This window comes from Scyliorhinus canicula, chromosome 1 (assembly GCF_902713615.1).
Source record: "Scyliorhinus canicula chromosome 1, sScyCan1.1, whole genome shotgun sequence".
Lineage (NCBI taxonomy): Eukaryota > Metazoa > Chordata > Chondrichthyes > Carcharhiniformes > Scyliorhinidae > Scyliorhinus > Scyliorhinus canicula.
The window spans coordinates 1,355,026-1,370,405 of record NC_052146.1 but is presented as its reverse complement, the minus strand read 5'-3'; the positions used below and the strand labels follow the sequence as shown (position 1 = coordinate 1,370,405).

Genomic DNA, 15,380 nt, shown 5'->3' with positions numbered 1-15,380 from the left:
GCAATGGCACACTGCGTTCCCACAGAGAGCTGGCAATGACACACTGCGTTCCCACAGAGAGCTGGCAATGGACACTGCGTTCCCACAGAGAGCTGGCAATGGGACACTGCGTTCCCACAGAGAGCTGGCAATGATACACTGCGTTCCCACAGAGAGCTGGCAATGGCAGACTGCGTTCCCACAGAGAGCTGGCAATGGCAGACTGCGTTCCCACAGAGAGCTGGCAATGGGACACTGCGTTCCCACAGAGAGCTGGCAATGACACACTGCGTTCCCACAGAGAGCTGGCAATGGGACACTGCGTTCCCACAGAGAGCTGGCAATGGGACACTGCGTTCCCACAGAGAGCTGGCAATGGACACTGCGTTCCCACAGAGAGCTGGCAATGGCAGACTGCGTTCCCACAGAGAGCTGGCAATGGGACACTGCGTTCCCACAGAGAGCTGGCACACTGCGTTCCCACAGAGAGCTGGCAATGGCAGACTGCGTTCCCACAGAGAGCTGGCAATGGCACACTGCGTTCCCACAGAGAGCTGGCAATGGCAGACTGCGTTCCCACAGAGAGCTGGCAATGGCACACTGCGTTCCCACAGAGAGCTGGCAATGACACACTGCGTTCCCACAGAGAGCTGGCAATGACAGACTGCGTTCCCACAGAGAGCTGGCAATGGCAGACTGCGTTCCCACAGAGAGCTGGCAATGGGACACTGCGTTCCCACAGAGAGCTGGCAATGGCAGACTGCGTTCCCACAGAGAGCTGGCAATGGCACACTGCGTTCCCACAGAGAGCTGACAGACTGCGTTCCCACAGAGAGCTGGCAATGGCAGACTGCGTTCCCACAGAGAGCTGGCAATGGCACACTGCGTTCCCACAGAGAGCTGACAGACTGCGTTCCCACAGAGAGCTGGCAATGGCAGACTGCGTTCCCACAGAGAGCTGGCAATGGCAGACTGCGTTCCCACAGAGAGCTGGCAATAGCCCACTGCGTTCCCACAGAGAGCTGGCAATGGACACTGCGTTCCCACAGAGAGCTGGCAATGGCACACTGCGTTCCCACAGAGAGCTGGCAATAGCCCACTGCGTTCCCACAGAGAGCTGGCAATGGACACTGCGTTCCCACAGAGAGCTGGCAATGGCAGACTGCGTTCCCACAGAGAGCTGGCAATGGACACTGCGTTCCCACAGAGAGCTGGCAATGGGACACTGCGTTCCCACAGAGAGCTGGCAATGGGACACTGCGTTCCCACAGAGAGCTGGCAATGGACACTGCGTTCCCACAGAGAGCTGGCAATGGGACACTGCGTTCCCACAGAGAGCTGGCAATGACACACTGCGTTCCCACAGAGAGCTGGCAATGGCAGACTGCGTTCCCACAGAGAGCTGGCAATGGGACACTGCGTTCCCACAGAGAGCTGGCAATGGGACACTGCGTTCCCACAGAGAGCTGGCAATGGGACACTGCGTTCCCACAGAGAGCTGGCAATGGGACACTGCGTTCCCACAGAGAGCTGGCAATGGCACACTGCGTTCCCACAGAGAGCTGGCAATGGGACACTGCGTTCCCACAGAGAGCTGGCACACTGCGTTCCCACAGAGAGCTGGCAATGGCAGACTGCGTTCCCACAGAGAGCTGGCAATGACACACTGCGTTCCCACAGAGAGCTGGCAATGGGACACTGCGTTCCCACAGAGAGCTGGCAATGGCAGACTGCGTTCCCACAGAGAGCTGGCAATGGCAGACTGCGTTCCCACAGAGAGCTGACAGACTGCGTTCCCACAGAGAGCTGGCAATGGACACTGCGTTCCCACAGAGAGCTGGCAATGGCAGACTGCGTTCCCACAGAGAGCTGGCAATGGCACACTGCGTTCCCACAGAGAGCTGGCAATGGGACACTGCGTTCCCACAGAGAGCTGGCAATGGCACACTGCGTTCCCACAGAGAGCTGGCAATGACACACTGCGTTCCCACAGAGAGCTGGCAATGGGACACTGCGTTCCCACAGAGAGCTGGCAATGGCAGACTGCGTTCCCACAGAGAGCTGGCAATGGCACACTGCGTTCCCACAGAGAGCTGGCAATGGCAGACTGCGTTCCCACAGAGAGCTGGCAATGACACACTGCGTTCCCACAGAGAGCTGGCAATGGCACACTGCGTTCCCACAGAGAGCTGGCAATGGGACACTGCGTTCCCACAGAGAGCTGGCAATGACACACTGCGTTCCCACAGAGAGCTGGCAATGGCAGACTGCGTTCCCACAGAGAGCTGGCAATAGCCCACTGCGTTCCCACAGAGAGCTGGCAATGGCACACTGCGTTCCCACAGAGAGCTGGCAATGGGACACTGCGTTCCCACAGAGAGCTGGCAATAGCCCACTGCGTTCCCACAGAGAGCTGGCAATGGCACACTGCGTTCCCACAGAGAGCTGGCAATGGCACACTGCGTTCCCACAGAGAGCTGGCAATGGGACACTGCGTTCCCACAGAGAGCTGGCAATGACACACTGCGTTCCCACAGAGAGCTGGCAATGGGACACTGCGTTCCCACAGAGAGCTGGCAATGGGACACTGCGTTCCCACAGAGAGCTGGCAATGGACACTGCGTTCCCACAGAGAGCTGGCAATGGCACACTGCGTTCCCACAGAGAGCTGGCAATGGCAGACTGCGTTCCCACAGAGAGCTGGCAATGGACACTGCGTTCCCACAGAGAGCTGGCAATGGCAGACTGCGTTCCCACAGAGAGCTGGCAATGGACACTGCGTTCCCACAGAGAGCTGGCAATGGCACACTGCGTTCCCACAGAGAGCTGGCAATGGGACACTGCGTTCCCACAGAGAGCTGGCAATGGGACACTGCGTTCCCACAGAGAGCTGGCAATGGGACACTGCGTTCCCACAGAGAGCTGGCATTGGGACACTGCGTTCCCACAGAGAGCTGGCAATGGCACACTGCGTTCCCACAGAGAGCTGGCAATGACACACTGCGTTCCCACAGAGAGCTGGCAATGACAGACTGCGTTCCCACAGAGAGCTGGCAATGGCACACTGCGTTCCCACAGAGAGCTGGCAATGGGACACTGCGTTCCCACAGAGAGCTGGCAATGGGACACTGCGTTCCCACAGAGAGCTGGCAATGGCAGACTGCGTTCCCACAGAGAGCTGGCAATGATACACTGCGTTCCCACAGAGAGCTGGCAATAGCCCACTGCGTTCCCACAGAGAGCTGGCAATGATACACTGCGTTCCCACAGAGAGCTGGCAATGGCAGACTGCGTTCCCACAGAGAGCTGGCAATGGCACACTGCGTTCCCACAGAGAGCTGGCAATAGCCCACTGCGTTCCCACAGCTGGCAATGGGACACTGCGTTCCCACAGAGAGCTGGCAATGGCAGACTGCGTTCCCACAGAGAGCTGGCAATGACACACTGCGTTCCCACAGAGAGCTGGCAATGGCACACTGCGTTCCCACAGAGAGCTGGCAATGGCAGACTGCGTTCCCACAGAGAGCTGGCAATGGCACACTGCGTTCCCACAGAGAGCTGGCAATAGCCCACTGCGTTCCCACAGAGAGCTGGCAATGACACACTGCGTTCCCACAGAGAGCTGGCAATGGCACACTGCGTTCCCACAGAGAGCTGGCAATGGCACACTGCGTTCCCACAGAGAGCTGGCAATGGCAGACTGCGTTCCCACAGAGAGCTGGCAATGATACACTGCGTTCCCACAGAGAGCTGGCAATGGGACACTGCGTTCCCACAGAGAGCTGGCAATGGCACACTGCGTTCCCACAGAGAGCTGGCAATGGACACACTGCGTTCCCACAGAGAGCTGGCAATAGCACACTGCGTTCCCACAGAGAGCTGGCAATGGCAGACTGCGTTCCCACAGAGAGCTGGCAATGGACACTGGGACAAGAAAGGTTGGCGGCTTGTATTGATTGTTGTATTCCTGGAGGATATTACTGGAACCCCATCCTCCGGAATACGGTGTGATTTTCAAAAGGTGTGTGGTTGGTGAAACATGGCAACTCCTACACACACACACACACACACAGACCTCCGATCTGATTGGTGAGCTTGTTAGGTCTCAGAGGTGCATTTGTACATTTTCCAATTGGGAGAAGTGGGGAAGATGCAATGTCTGGCGCAGGGTGCAGTTATCAGAAACACAGGGGGCAGATATGAGAACTAATGAATACCCTGGCCAACACATTTAAGAAATGGAGATTTATCCTCAGTTGCTAATTCATTGTCACTGATGCTGAAGGGTTTGTATTTGGGAACAGTGAGTGGTGGGAGTCCTGAGAGGGACAAGAAGCAACTGTATATTCTTCCCTGTTAGTCTAAATTAAAAATGATAATACCAATTATTTCCGATTTCCAGTATCTGCAGTATTTTGCTTTTATGTAATTAGTTGTTGTATTTCAACTTAAATCTCTGACAAACGTTTAATTTCCTTGCTCAAGTCCTCCTGAAAATTCTGTATTTATTGTCCGTTTACTCGGTAAGTGAGCCTCCAGGAATCTGAGAGTTTTAACACCAGTTATTCAGTAATGTTACATTCTTGAAGTTGAACTTTTGTATTTGTTGTAGGTCACCTACCAACTCTTTACGACTTCCACTTTGATGATGTGAAACTGAAATGGATTCCCTGGAGCAAGCTGGTGACTAAATATGTCCATGATCCTCAAGTCAAATTTATAGACATTCTTGGTAAGTTTCTATCTACCTGCAATGTGTTTGATACTGGATCTGGAAGGCTCGGATCTAAATTTAGAATATCTGCTGTTGTCAGGGCCCTTTATGCGACAGTTTAGATTAAATTTAATTCCTAGTGGGCATCAACTGGAAATACAAATCTAATGCATCATTAATAACAGGAGGAGGCCATTTGGCCCTTCGAACCCGCTGTGCCATTCATTATGATCATGGCTGATCATCCAACTCAATAGCCTGATCCTGCTTTCCCCCAAAGCCCCCGATTCCCTTCGCTCTCAGTGCTATACAACTGCTTCCTGAAACCATACAATGTTTTGGACTCAACTACCTCCTGTGGTAACAAATTCCACAGGCCGACTACTCTCTGGATGAAGAAATGTCTCCTCATCTCTGTCCTAAACCGTCTACCCCATATCCTCAGGCTGTGCCCCCTGGTTCTGGACACACCCACCATCGGGAACACCTTCCCCACATCTACTCTGTCCAGTCCTGTTAGAATTTTATAGGTTTCTATGAGATCCCCCCTCATTCTTCTGAACTCCAGCGAATACAATCCTAACCAATTCAATCTCTCCTCGTACATCAGTACTTCCATCCCAGGAATCAGTCTGGTAAACTTTCACTGTAACCCCTCTATAGCTAGAACATCCTTCCTCAGAGAAGGAGACCAAAACTGCCCACAGTATTCCAGGTGTGGCCTCACCAAGGCCCTGTACAATTGCAGCAACACATCCCTGCTCCTGTACCCGAATCCTCTCACTATGAAGGCCAACATACCATTAGCCTTCTTTACCGCCTGCTGTACCTGCATGCTTACCTTCAGCGACTGGTGCACGAGGACACCCAGGTCTCGTTATCCATTCTCCTCTCCAAATTTATGGCCACTCAGATAATAGTCTGCCGTCTCGTTTTTGCGACCAAAGTGGACAACCTCACATTTATCCAAATGATACTGCATCTGCCATTCGTTTACCCACTCGCTCAACTTGTCCAAAGTTGGCAAAGTTCCTCATATTCTGAGGGGGGCAAGTGTGGGGATTGGAAAATACCACATAGATGTTCTGATGGTGGGGCAGGGAAATATTATCAGCACTGTTACAACCTGAAATTTACTGACAATGAGAAAGATTGTCCAGGTATTTCCTGTCTGCAAAAAGCAGACAAATCCAATGCAGCCAATTACTGGGCCATCTATCTCAGCTCAACTATCAGCATAGTGATGGAGAGGCCATTCAGCATAGTGATGGAGAGGCCATTCACAGCGCTATCAGCATAGTGATGGAGAGGCCATTCACAGCGCTATCAGCATAGTGATGGAGAGGCCATTCACAGCGCTATCAGCATAGTGATGGAGAGGCCATTCACAGCGCTATCAGCATAGTGATGGAGAGGCCATTCACAGCGCTATCAGCATAGTGATGGAAATGCCATTCAGCATAGTGATGGAGAGGCCATTCACAGCGCTATCAGTATAGTGATGGAGAGGCCATTCACAGCGCTATCAGCATAGTGATGGAGAGGCCATTCACAGCGCTATCAGTATAGTGATGGAGAGGCCATTTACAGCGCTATCAGTATAGTGATGGAGAGGCCATTCACAGCGCTATCAGCATAGTGATGGAGAGGCCATTCACAGCGCTATCAGCATAGTGATGGAGATGCTATTCACAGCGCTATCAGCATAGTGATGGAGATGCCATTCACAGCGCTATCAGCATAGTGATGGAGATGCTATTCACAGCGCTATCAGCATAGTGATGGAGATGCCATTCAGCATAGTGATGGAGAGGCCATTCAGAGCGCTATCAGCATAGTGATGGAGAGGCCATTCACAGCGCTATCAGCATAGTGATGGAGAGGCCATTCACAGCGCTATCAGTATAGTGATGGAGAGGCCATTGACAGCGCTATCAGCATAGTGATGGAGAGGCCATTCACAGCGCTATCAGCATAGTGATGGAGAGGCCATTCACAGCGCTATCAGCATAGTGATGGAGAGGCCATTCACAGCGCTATCAGCATAGTGATGGAGAGGCCATTCAGCATAGTGATGGAGAGGCCATTCACAGCGCTATCAGCATAGTGATGGAGAGGCCATTCACAGCGCTATCAGCATAGTGATGGAGAGGCCATTCAGCATAGTGATGGAGAGGCCATTCAGAGCGCTATCAGCATAGTGATGGAGAGGCCATTCAGCATAGTGATGGAGAGGCCATTCACAGCGCTATCAGCATAGTGATGGAGAGGCCATTCACAGCGCTATCAGCATAGTGATGGAGAGGCCATTCACAGCGCTATCAGCATAGTGATGGAAATGCCATTCACAGCGCTATCAGCATAGTGATGGAGAGGCCATTCACAGCGCTTTCAGCATAGTGATGGAGAGGCCATTCACAGCGCTATCAGCATAGTGATGGAGAGGCCATTCACAGCGCTATCAGCATAGTGATGGAGAGGCCATTCACAGCGCTATCAGCATAGTGATGGAGAGGCCATTCAGCATAGTGATGGAGAGGCCATTCACAGCGCTATCAGCATAGTGATGGAGAGGCCATTCACAGCGCTATCAGCATAGTGATGGAGATGCCATTCAGCATAGTGATGGAGAGGCCATTCACAGCGCTATCAGCATAGTGATGGAGAGGCCATTCAGTATAGTGATGGAAATGCCATTGACAGCGCTATCAGCATAGTGATGGAGAGGCCATTCACAGCGCTATCAGCATAGTGATGGAGAGGCCATTCACAGCGCTATCAGCATAGTGATGGAGAGGCCATTCACAGCGCTATCAGCATAGTGATGGAGATGCTATTCACAGCGCTATCAGCATAGTGATGGAGAGGCCATTCACAGCGCTATCAGCATAGTGATGGAGAGGCCATTCAGCATAGTGATGGAGAGGCCATTCACAGCGCTATCAGTATAGTGATGGAGAGGCCATTCACAGCGCTATCAGCATAGTGATGGAGAGGCCATTCACAGCGCTATCAGCATAGTGATGGAGAGGCCATTCACAGCGCTATCAGTATAGTGATGGAGAGGCCATTTACAGCGCTATCAGCATAGTGATGGAGAGGCCATTCAGCATAGTGATGGAGATGCCATTCACAGCGCTATCAGCATAGTGATGGAGAGGCCATTCACAGCAAATCAGCATAGTGATGGAGAGGCCATTCACAGCGCTATCAGCATAGTGATGGAGAGGCCATTCACAGCGCTATCAGCATAGTGATGGAGAGGCCATTCACAGCGCTATCAGCATAGTGATGGAGAGGCCATTCACAGCGCTATCAGCATAGTGATGGAGAGGCCATTCAGCATAGTGATGGAGAGGCCATTCACAGCGCTATCAGCATAGTGATGGAGAGGCCATTCAGCATAGTGATGGAGAGGCCATTCACAGCGCTATCAGCATAGTGATGGAGAGGCCATTCACAGCGCTATCAGCATAGTGATGGAGAGGCCATTCACAGCGCTATCAGCATAGTGATGGAGAGGCCATTCAGCATAGTGATGGAGAGGCCATTCACAGCGCTATCAGCATAGTGATGGAGAGGCCATTCAGCATAGTGATGGAGAGGCCATTCACAGCGCTATCAGCATAGTGATGGAGAGGCCATTCACAGCGCTATCAGCATAGTGATGGAGAGGCCATTCACAGCGCTATCAGCATAGTGATGGAGAGGCCATTCACAGCGCTATCAGCATAGTGATGGAGAGGCCATTCACAGCGCTATCAGCATAGTGATGGAGAGGCCATTCAGCATAGTGATGGAGAGGCCATTCACAGCGCTATCAGCATAGTGATGGAGAGGCCATTCAGCATAGTGATGGAGAGGCCATTCACAGCGCTATCAGCATAGTGATGGAGAGGCCATTGACAGCGCTATCAGCATAGTGATGGAGAGGCCATTCACAGCGCTATCAGTATAGTGATGGAGAGGCCATTGACAGCGCTATCAGCATAGTGATGGAGAGGCCATTCACAGCGCTATCAGCATAGTGATGGAGAGGCCATTCAGCATAGTGATGGAGAGGCCATTCACAGCGCTATCAGCATAGTGATGGAGAGGCCATTGACAGCGCTATCAGCATAGTGATGGAGAGGCCATTCACAGCGCTATCAGCATAGTGATGGAGAGGCCATTCACAGCGCTATCAGCATAGTGATGGAGAGGCCATTCACAGCGCTATCAGCATAGTGATGGAGAGGCCATTCACAGCGCTATCAGCATAGTGATGGAGAGGCCATTCACAGCGCTATCAGCATAGTGATGGAGAGGCCATTCAGCATAGTGATGGAGAGGCCATTCACAGCGCTATCAGCATAGTGATGGAGAGGCCATTCACAGCGCTATCAGCATAGTGATGGAGAGGCCATTCACAGCGCTATCAGCATAGTGATGGAGAGGCCATTCAGCATAGTGATGGAGAGGCCATTCACAGCGCTATCAGCATAGTGATGGAGAGGCCATTCACAGCGCTATCAGCATAGTGATGGAGAGGCCATTCAGCATAGTGATGGAGAGGCCATTCACAGCGCTATCAGCATAGTGATGGAGAGGCCATTCAGCATAGTGATGGAGAGGCCATTCACAGCGCTATCAGCATAGTGATGGAGAGGCCATTCACAGCGCTATCAGCATAGTGATGGAGAGGCCATTCACAGCGCTATCAGCATAGTGATGGAGAGGCCATTCACAGCGCTATCAGCATAGTGATGGAGAGGCCATTCACAGCGCTATCAGCATAGTGATGGAGAGGCCATTCAGCATAGTGATGGAGAGGCCATTCACAGCGCTATCAGCATAGTGATGGAGAGGCCATTCACAGCGCTATCAGCATAGTGATGGAGAGGCCATTCAGCATAGTGATGGAGAGGCCATTCACAGCGCTATCAGCATAGTGATGGAGAGGCCATTCACAGCGCTATCAGCATAGTGATGGAGAGGCCATTCACAGCGCTATCAGCATAGTGATGGAGAGGCCATTCACAGCGCTATCAGCATAGTGATGGAGAGGCCATTCACAGCGCTATCAGCATAGTGATGGAGAGGCCAGTCAGCATAGTGATGGAGAGGCCATTCACAGCGCTATCAGCATAGTGATGGAGAGGCCATTCACAGCGCTATCAGCATAGTGATGGAGAGGCCATTCAGCATAGTGATGGAGAGGCCATTCACAGCGCTATCAGCATAGTGATGGAGATGCCATTCAGCATAGTGATGGAGAGGCCATTCACAGCGCTATCAGCATAGTGATGGAGAGGCCATTCACAGCGCTATCAGCATAGTGATGGAGAGGCCATTCAGCATAGTGATGGAGAGGCCATTCAGCATAGTGATGGAGAGGCCATTCACAGCGCTATCAGCATAGTGATGGAGAGGCCATTCACAGCGCTATCAGCATAGTGATGGAGAGGCCATTCACAGCACTATCAGCATAGTGATGGAGAGGCTATTCAGCATAGTGATGGAGAGGCCATTGACAGCGCTATCAGCATAGTGATGGAGAGGCCATTCACAGCGCTATCAGCATAGTGATGGAGAGGCCATTCACAGCGCTATCAGCATAGTGATGGAGATGCTATTCACAGCGCTATCAGCATAGTGATGGAGAGGCCATTCACAGCGCTATCAGCATAGTGATGGAGAGACCATTCACAGCGCTATCAGCATAGTGATGGAGAGGCCATTCACAGCGCTATCAGCATAGTGATGGAGAGGCCATTCACAGCGCTATCAGCATAGTGATGGAGATGCCATTCAGCATAGTGATGGAGATGCTATTCACAGCGCTATCAGCATAGTGATGGAGAGGCCATTCACAGCGCTATCAGCATAGTGATGGAGAGGCCATCACAGCGCTATCAGCATAGTGATGGAGAGGCCATTCACAGCGCTATCAGCAGAGCGATGGAGAGGCCATTCAGCATAGTGATGGAGAGGCCATTCACAGCGCTATCAGCATAGTGATGGAGAGGCCATTCACAGCGCTATCAGCATAGTGATGGAGAGGCCATTCACAGCGCTATCAGCATAGTGATGGAGAGGCCATTCACAGCGCTATCAGTATAGTGATGAGAGGCCATTGACAGCGCTATCAGCATAGTGATGGAGAGGCCATTCACAGCGCTATCAGCATAGTGATGGAGAGGCCATTCAGCATAGTGATGGAGAGGCCATTCACAGCGCTATCAGCATAGTGATGGAGAGGCCATTCACAGCGCTATCAGTATAGTGATGGAGAGGCCATTGACAGCGCTATCAGCATAGTGATGGAGAGGCCATTCACAGCGCTATCAGCATAGTGATGGAGAGGCCATTCACAGCGCTATCAGCATAGTGATGGAGAGGCCATTCACAGCACTATCAGCATAGGGATGGAGAGGCCATTCACAGCGCTATCAGCATAGTGATGGAGAGGCCATTCACAGCGCTATCAGCATAGTGATGGAGAGGCCATTCACAGCGCTAGCAGCATAGTGATGGAGAGGCCATTCACAGCGCTATCAGCATAGTGATGGAGAGGCCATTCACAGCGCTATCAGCATAGTGATGGAGAGGCCATTCACAGCACTATCAGCATAGTGATGGAGAGGCTATTCAGCATAGTGATGGAGAGGCCATTCACAGCGCTATCAGCATAGTGATGGAGAGGCCATTCACAGCGCTATCAGCATAGTGATGGAGAGGCCATTCACAGCGCTATCAGCATAGTGATGGAGATGCTATTCACAGCGCTATCAGCATAGTGATGGAGAGGCCATTCACAGCGCTATCAGCATAGTGATGGGAGACCATTCACAGCGCTATCAGCATAGTGATGGAGAGGCCATTCACAGCGCTATCAGCATAGTGATGGAGAGCCATTCACAGCGCTATCAGCATAGTGATGGAGATGCCATTCAGCATAGTGATGGAGATGCTATTCACAGCGCTATCAGCATAGTGATGGAGAGGCCATTCACAGCGCTATCAGCATAGTGATGGAGAGGCCATTCACAGCGCTATCAGCATAGTGATGGAGAGGCCATTCACAGCGCTATCAGCATAGTGATGGAGAGGCCATTCACAGCGCTATCAGCATAGTGATGGAGAGGCCATTCACAGCGCTATCAGCATGTGATGGAGAGGCCATTCACAGCGCTTCAGCTAGTGATGGAGAGGCCATTCACAGCGCTATCAGCCATAGTGATGGAGAGGCCATTCACAGCACTATCAGCATAGTGATGGAGAGGCTATCAGCATAGTGATGGAGAGGCCATTCACAGCGCTATCAGCATAGTGATGGAGAGGCCATTCACAGCGCTATCAGCATAGTGATGGAGAGGCCATTCACAGCGCTATCAGCATAGTGATGGAGATGCTATTCACAGCGCTATCAGCATAGGTATGGAGCAGGCCATTCACAGCGCTATCAGCATAGTGATGGAGAGACCATTCACAGCGCTATCAGCATAGTGATGGAGAGGCCATTCACAGCGCTAGCGCATAGTGATGGAGAGCCATTCACAGCGCTATCAGCATAGTGATGGAGATGCCATTCAGCATAGTGATGGAGATGCTATTCACAGCGCTATCAGCATAGTGATGAGAGGCCATTCACAGCATATCAGCATAGTGATGGAGAGGCTCTCAGCATAGTGATGGAGAGGCCATTCACAGCGCTATCAGCATAGTGATGGAGAGGCATTCACAGCGCTTCAGCATAGTGATGGAGAGGCCATTCACAGCGCTATCAGCATAGTGATGGAGATGCTATTCACAGCGCTATCAGCATAGTGATGGAGAGGCCATTCACAGCGCTATCAGCATAGTGATGGAGAGACCATTCACAGCGCTATCAGCATAGTGATGGAGAGGCCATTCACAGCGCTATCAGCATAGTGATGGAGAGGCCATTCACAGGCGCTATCAGCATAGTGATGGAGATGCCATTCAGCATAGTGATGGAGATGCTATTCACAGCGCTATCAGCATAGGGATGGAGAGGCCATATCACAGCGCTATCAGCATAGTGATGGAGAGGCCATTCACAGCGCTATCTAGCAGCACTTACTCAGCAATAACCTGCTCACCAATGTTTAATGTGGGTTCTGACGGGGCCACTCAGGCTCCTGACCTCACTACAGCCTTGTTCAAACATGGACAAAAGAGCTGAATGCCAGAGATTGAGGTGAGAGTGACTGGCCTCGATATCAAGGCAGCATTTTTTCGAGTGTGGCATCAAGGAGCCCGAGCTAAACTGGAATCAGGGGGGAAAACCTCTCCGCTGGTTGGAGTCATAACCCGGCACAAAGGAAGATGGTTGTGGTGATGGAGACCAATCATCTCAGCTCCAGGACGTCACTGCAGGTGGTCCCCAGGATAATGGGTGGAATTCTTCCAAAAAGTTTTATTTTGGCAGCAAAACCAGTGCGAATCTCACCAGCTGTTCCAGTGCCATTTCCATCGCAATCCTCCCACACTTACATCATGTTCTTTGGAGCTTGGAGAGATTCCTACCAGGAAACGGAAGTGCAAGACCCAAATCTTCAGATAACCCGACCACCCAAACCCCCCACTCACCAGATCCACCCCCCCCCCCCCCCCACCCACTCACAGGCATCAGCCCTCTGCCTATCACCGTGACTGACCCCACTACAAGGTCGACGAAGGCCCCCACTTTAAGGCCCTCCCCCTTTCAGGCCCCTTCTCAGGCCTCACCCCTTGGCAGTGCCCCTTGGCACCCTGGCACTACCCCCTGGAATGCTGACTGTGCTCATTGACACCCTGGCAGTGCCATATTGAGATTCACCACCCAATATCTTAGGTCCAACATCTTCAGATGCTTCACTGATGACCTTCCTCCATCTTAAGATGAAAGTGGGATGTTTGCTAATGTATTCAGAAATGGTGTTCAGAAATGTGCAATTCCTCAGATAGTCCATGCCTATGTGCAGCAACAGCTGACAACATCAAGGCTTGGTCTGATAAGTGGCAAGTTACATTCACACCACTCAAATGGCAGGCAATGTCCAACTCCAACAAAGGATTATTTAACCGTATGTTTGGAAACCCCATCATTATCAATGGGCGGCACTGCCGCACAGTGTTAGCACTGTTGCTTCACAGTGCCAGGGTCCCAGGTTCGATTCCCGCTTGGGTCACTGTCTGTGCGGAGTCTGCACGTTCGCCCTGTGTCTGCGTGGGTTTCTCTAGTGCTCCGGTTTCCTCCCACAAGCCCCGAAAGACGTGCTGTTAGGTGATTGGACTTCTGAATTCTCCCTCCTGTGTACCTGAACAGGGCGCCGGAATGTGGCGACTAGGGGCGTTTCACAGTAACTTCATTGCAGTGTTATGTAAGCCTACTTGGGACATTAAGAAAGATTCTTATAATGGCTTTAAAGCAAACTGGGAGTTACCATTGACCAGAACCTAACTTGTGGGAACGCAGCCACCTGCAACGCCCCTTCCAAACCACACAGCATGTTGAGGTGGAATTAATATCGCTATTCATTCACTGTCGCTGGGAAATCCAGGAACTCCCTTCCTACACACATGGGGCCGCAGTGATTGAAGAAAGCAGCAGCTTCACACCACCACCGCTGCCAAGCTGATAAGTGACATGGGCAATAAATGCGACATTTACCAGTCCTGGGAGTATTGATGAGTACAAACAAGCTGTATAATTCAATTAAATAAATAAACGTTTCAGTTTACATTATAAAGGGGAAGTAAAATTATGTCATTGTGTAGATCTATTTTACATTTTGCATTTTCCTTGCTGACCCCCGGGAAGGTGTTGTCCAGTGTAGTCCTCGAGTGAAGTGGATGTGAGTAAGGAGGGTAATTGGTGCAGGAGAGGCCATTGTGATTTTGTGGACATTTTAAAGCCATTATTTCAGCTCTTGTCTATATATTTTGATGGTACAAATTCCCATGTCAGCATTTCCTTGCCGCTCTCAGAGCAATTGCAGCGGTTCTATGGCCAAACGCAAAACAGCAGTGGAGAGAGGGGGCAATCCCTGTCTTGTCCCGCGGTGTAGTCTAAATACTCAGAGGTCATACTGTTCGTCCTTACACTAGCCTCCGGGGTCTGATATAGCATTTTAACCCAGTCCACAAAGCCCTCTCCAAACCCAAACCGTCCCAGCACCTCCACCCGGCAAAAGCTTTTCGGCATCCATTGTCACCACTACCTCCACCTCTCTGCCCTCTGGGGGCATCATAATCACATTGAGTAGCCTTCTTAGGTTGGCTACCAGCTGCCCGTCCTTAACAAAACCCCGTTTGGGTCCTCCACAATCACGTTCTGGTACCCAGTCTCCGATTCTGGACGCCAGGATCTTGGCCAGCAGTTTAGTGTCCACATTAATCAGGGAGATTGGCCTATAGGACCCACAAGCTTCCGGATCTTTATCCCGTTTTAATATCAACGGGATGGTGGCTTGTGACATCGTCGGGGGTAGCACCCCATTGTCCCTCGCCTCGTTAAACACCCTAACCAGCACCGGCCCCACTATCCCCGAGAACGTTTTGTAGAACTCCACTGGATACCGTCCGGCCCCGGGGCTTTACCCGACTGCATGGCCTTCAGGCCCCCCATTACTTCTTCAGCTCTAATCGGGGCCCCCAGCCCCTCTACCATCCCCCTGCCCACCTTTGGGAAGGTCAGCCC

The 15,380-nt window shown here is 51.7% G+C and overlaps 1 protein-coding gene across 1 annotated transcript in view; it reads left to right on the top strand.

Moving 5' to 3' along the window:
• The window catches only part of LOC119977131 (dynein heavy chain 10, axonemal-like), a 552,876-nt gene that overhangs the window by 321,865 nt on the left and 215,631 nt on the right, over positions 1-15,380 (top strand). The window contains 1 exon segment of the mRNA XM_038817763.1: positions 4,592-4,711. Coding sequence (XP_038673691.1) covers positions 4,592-4,711 — 120 coding nt within the window.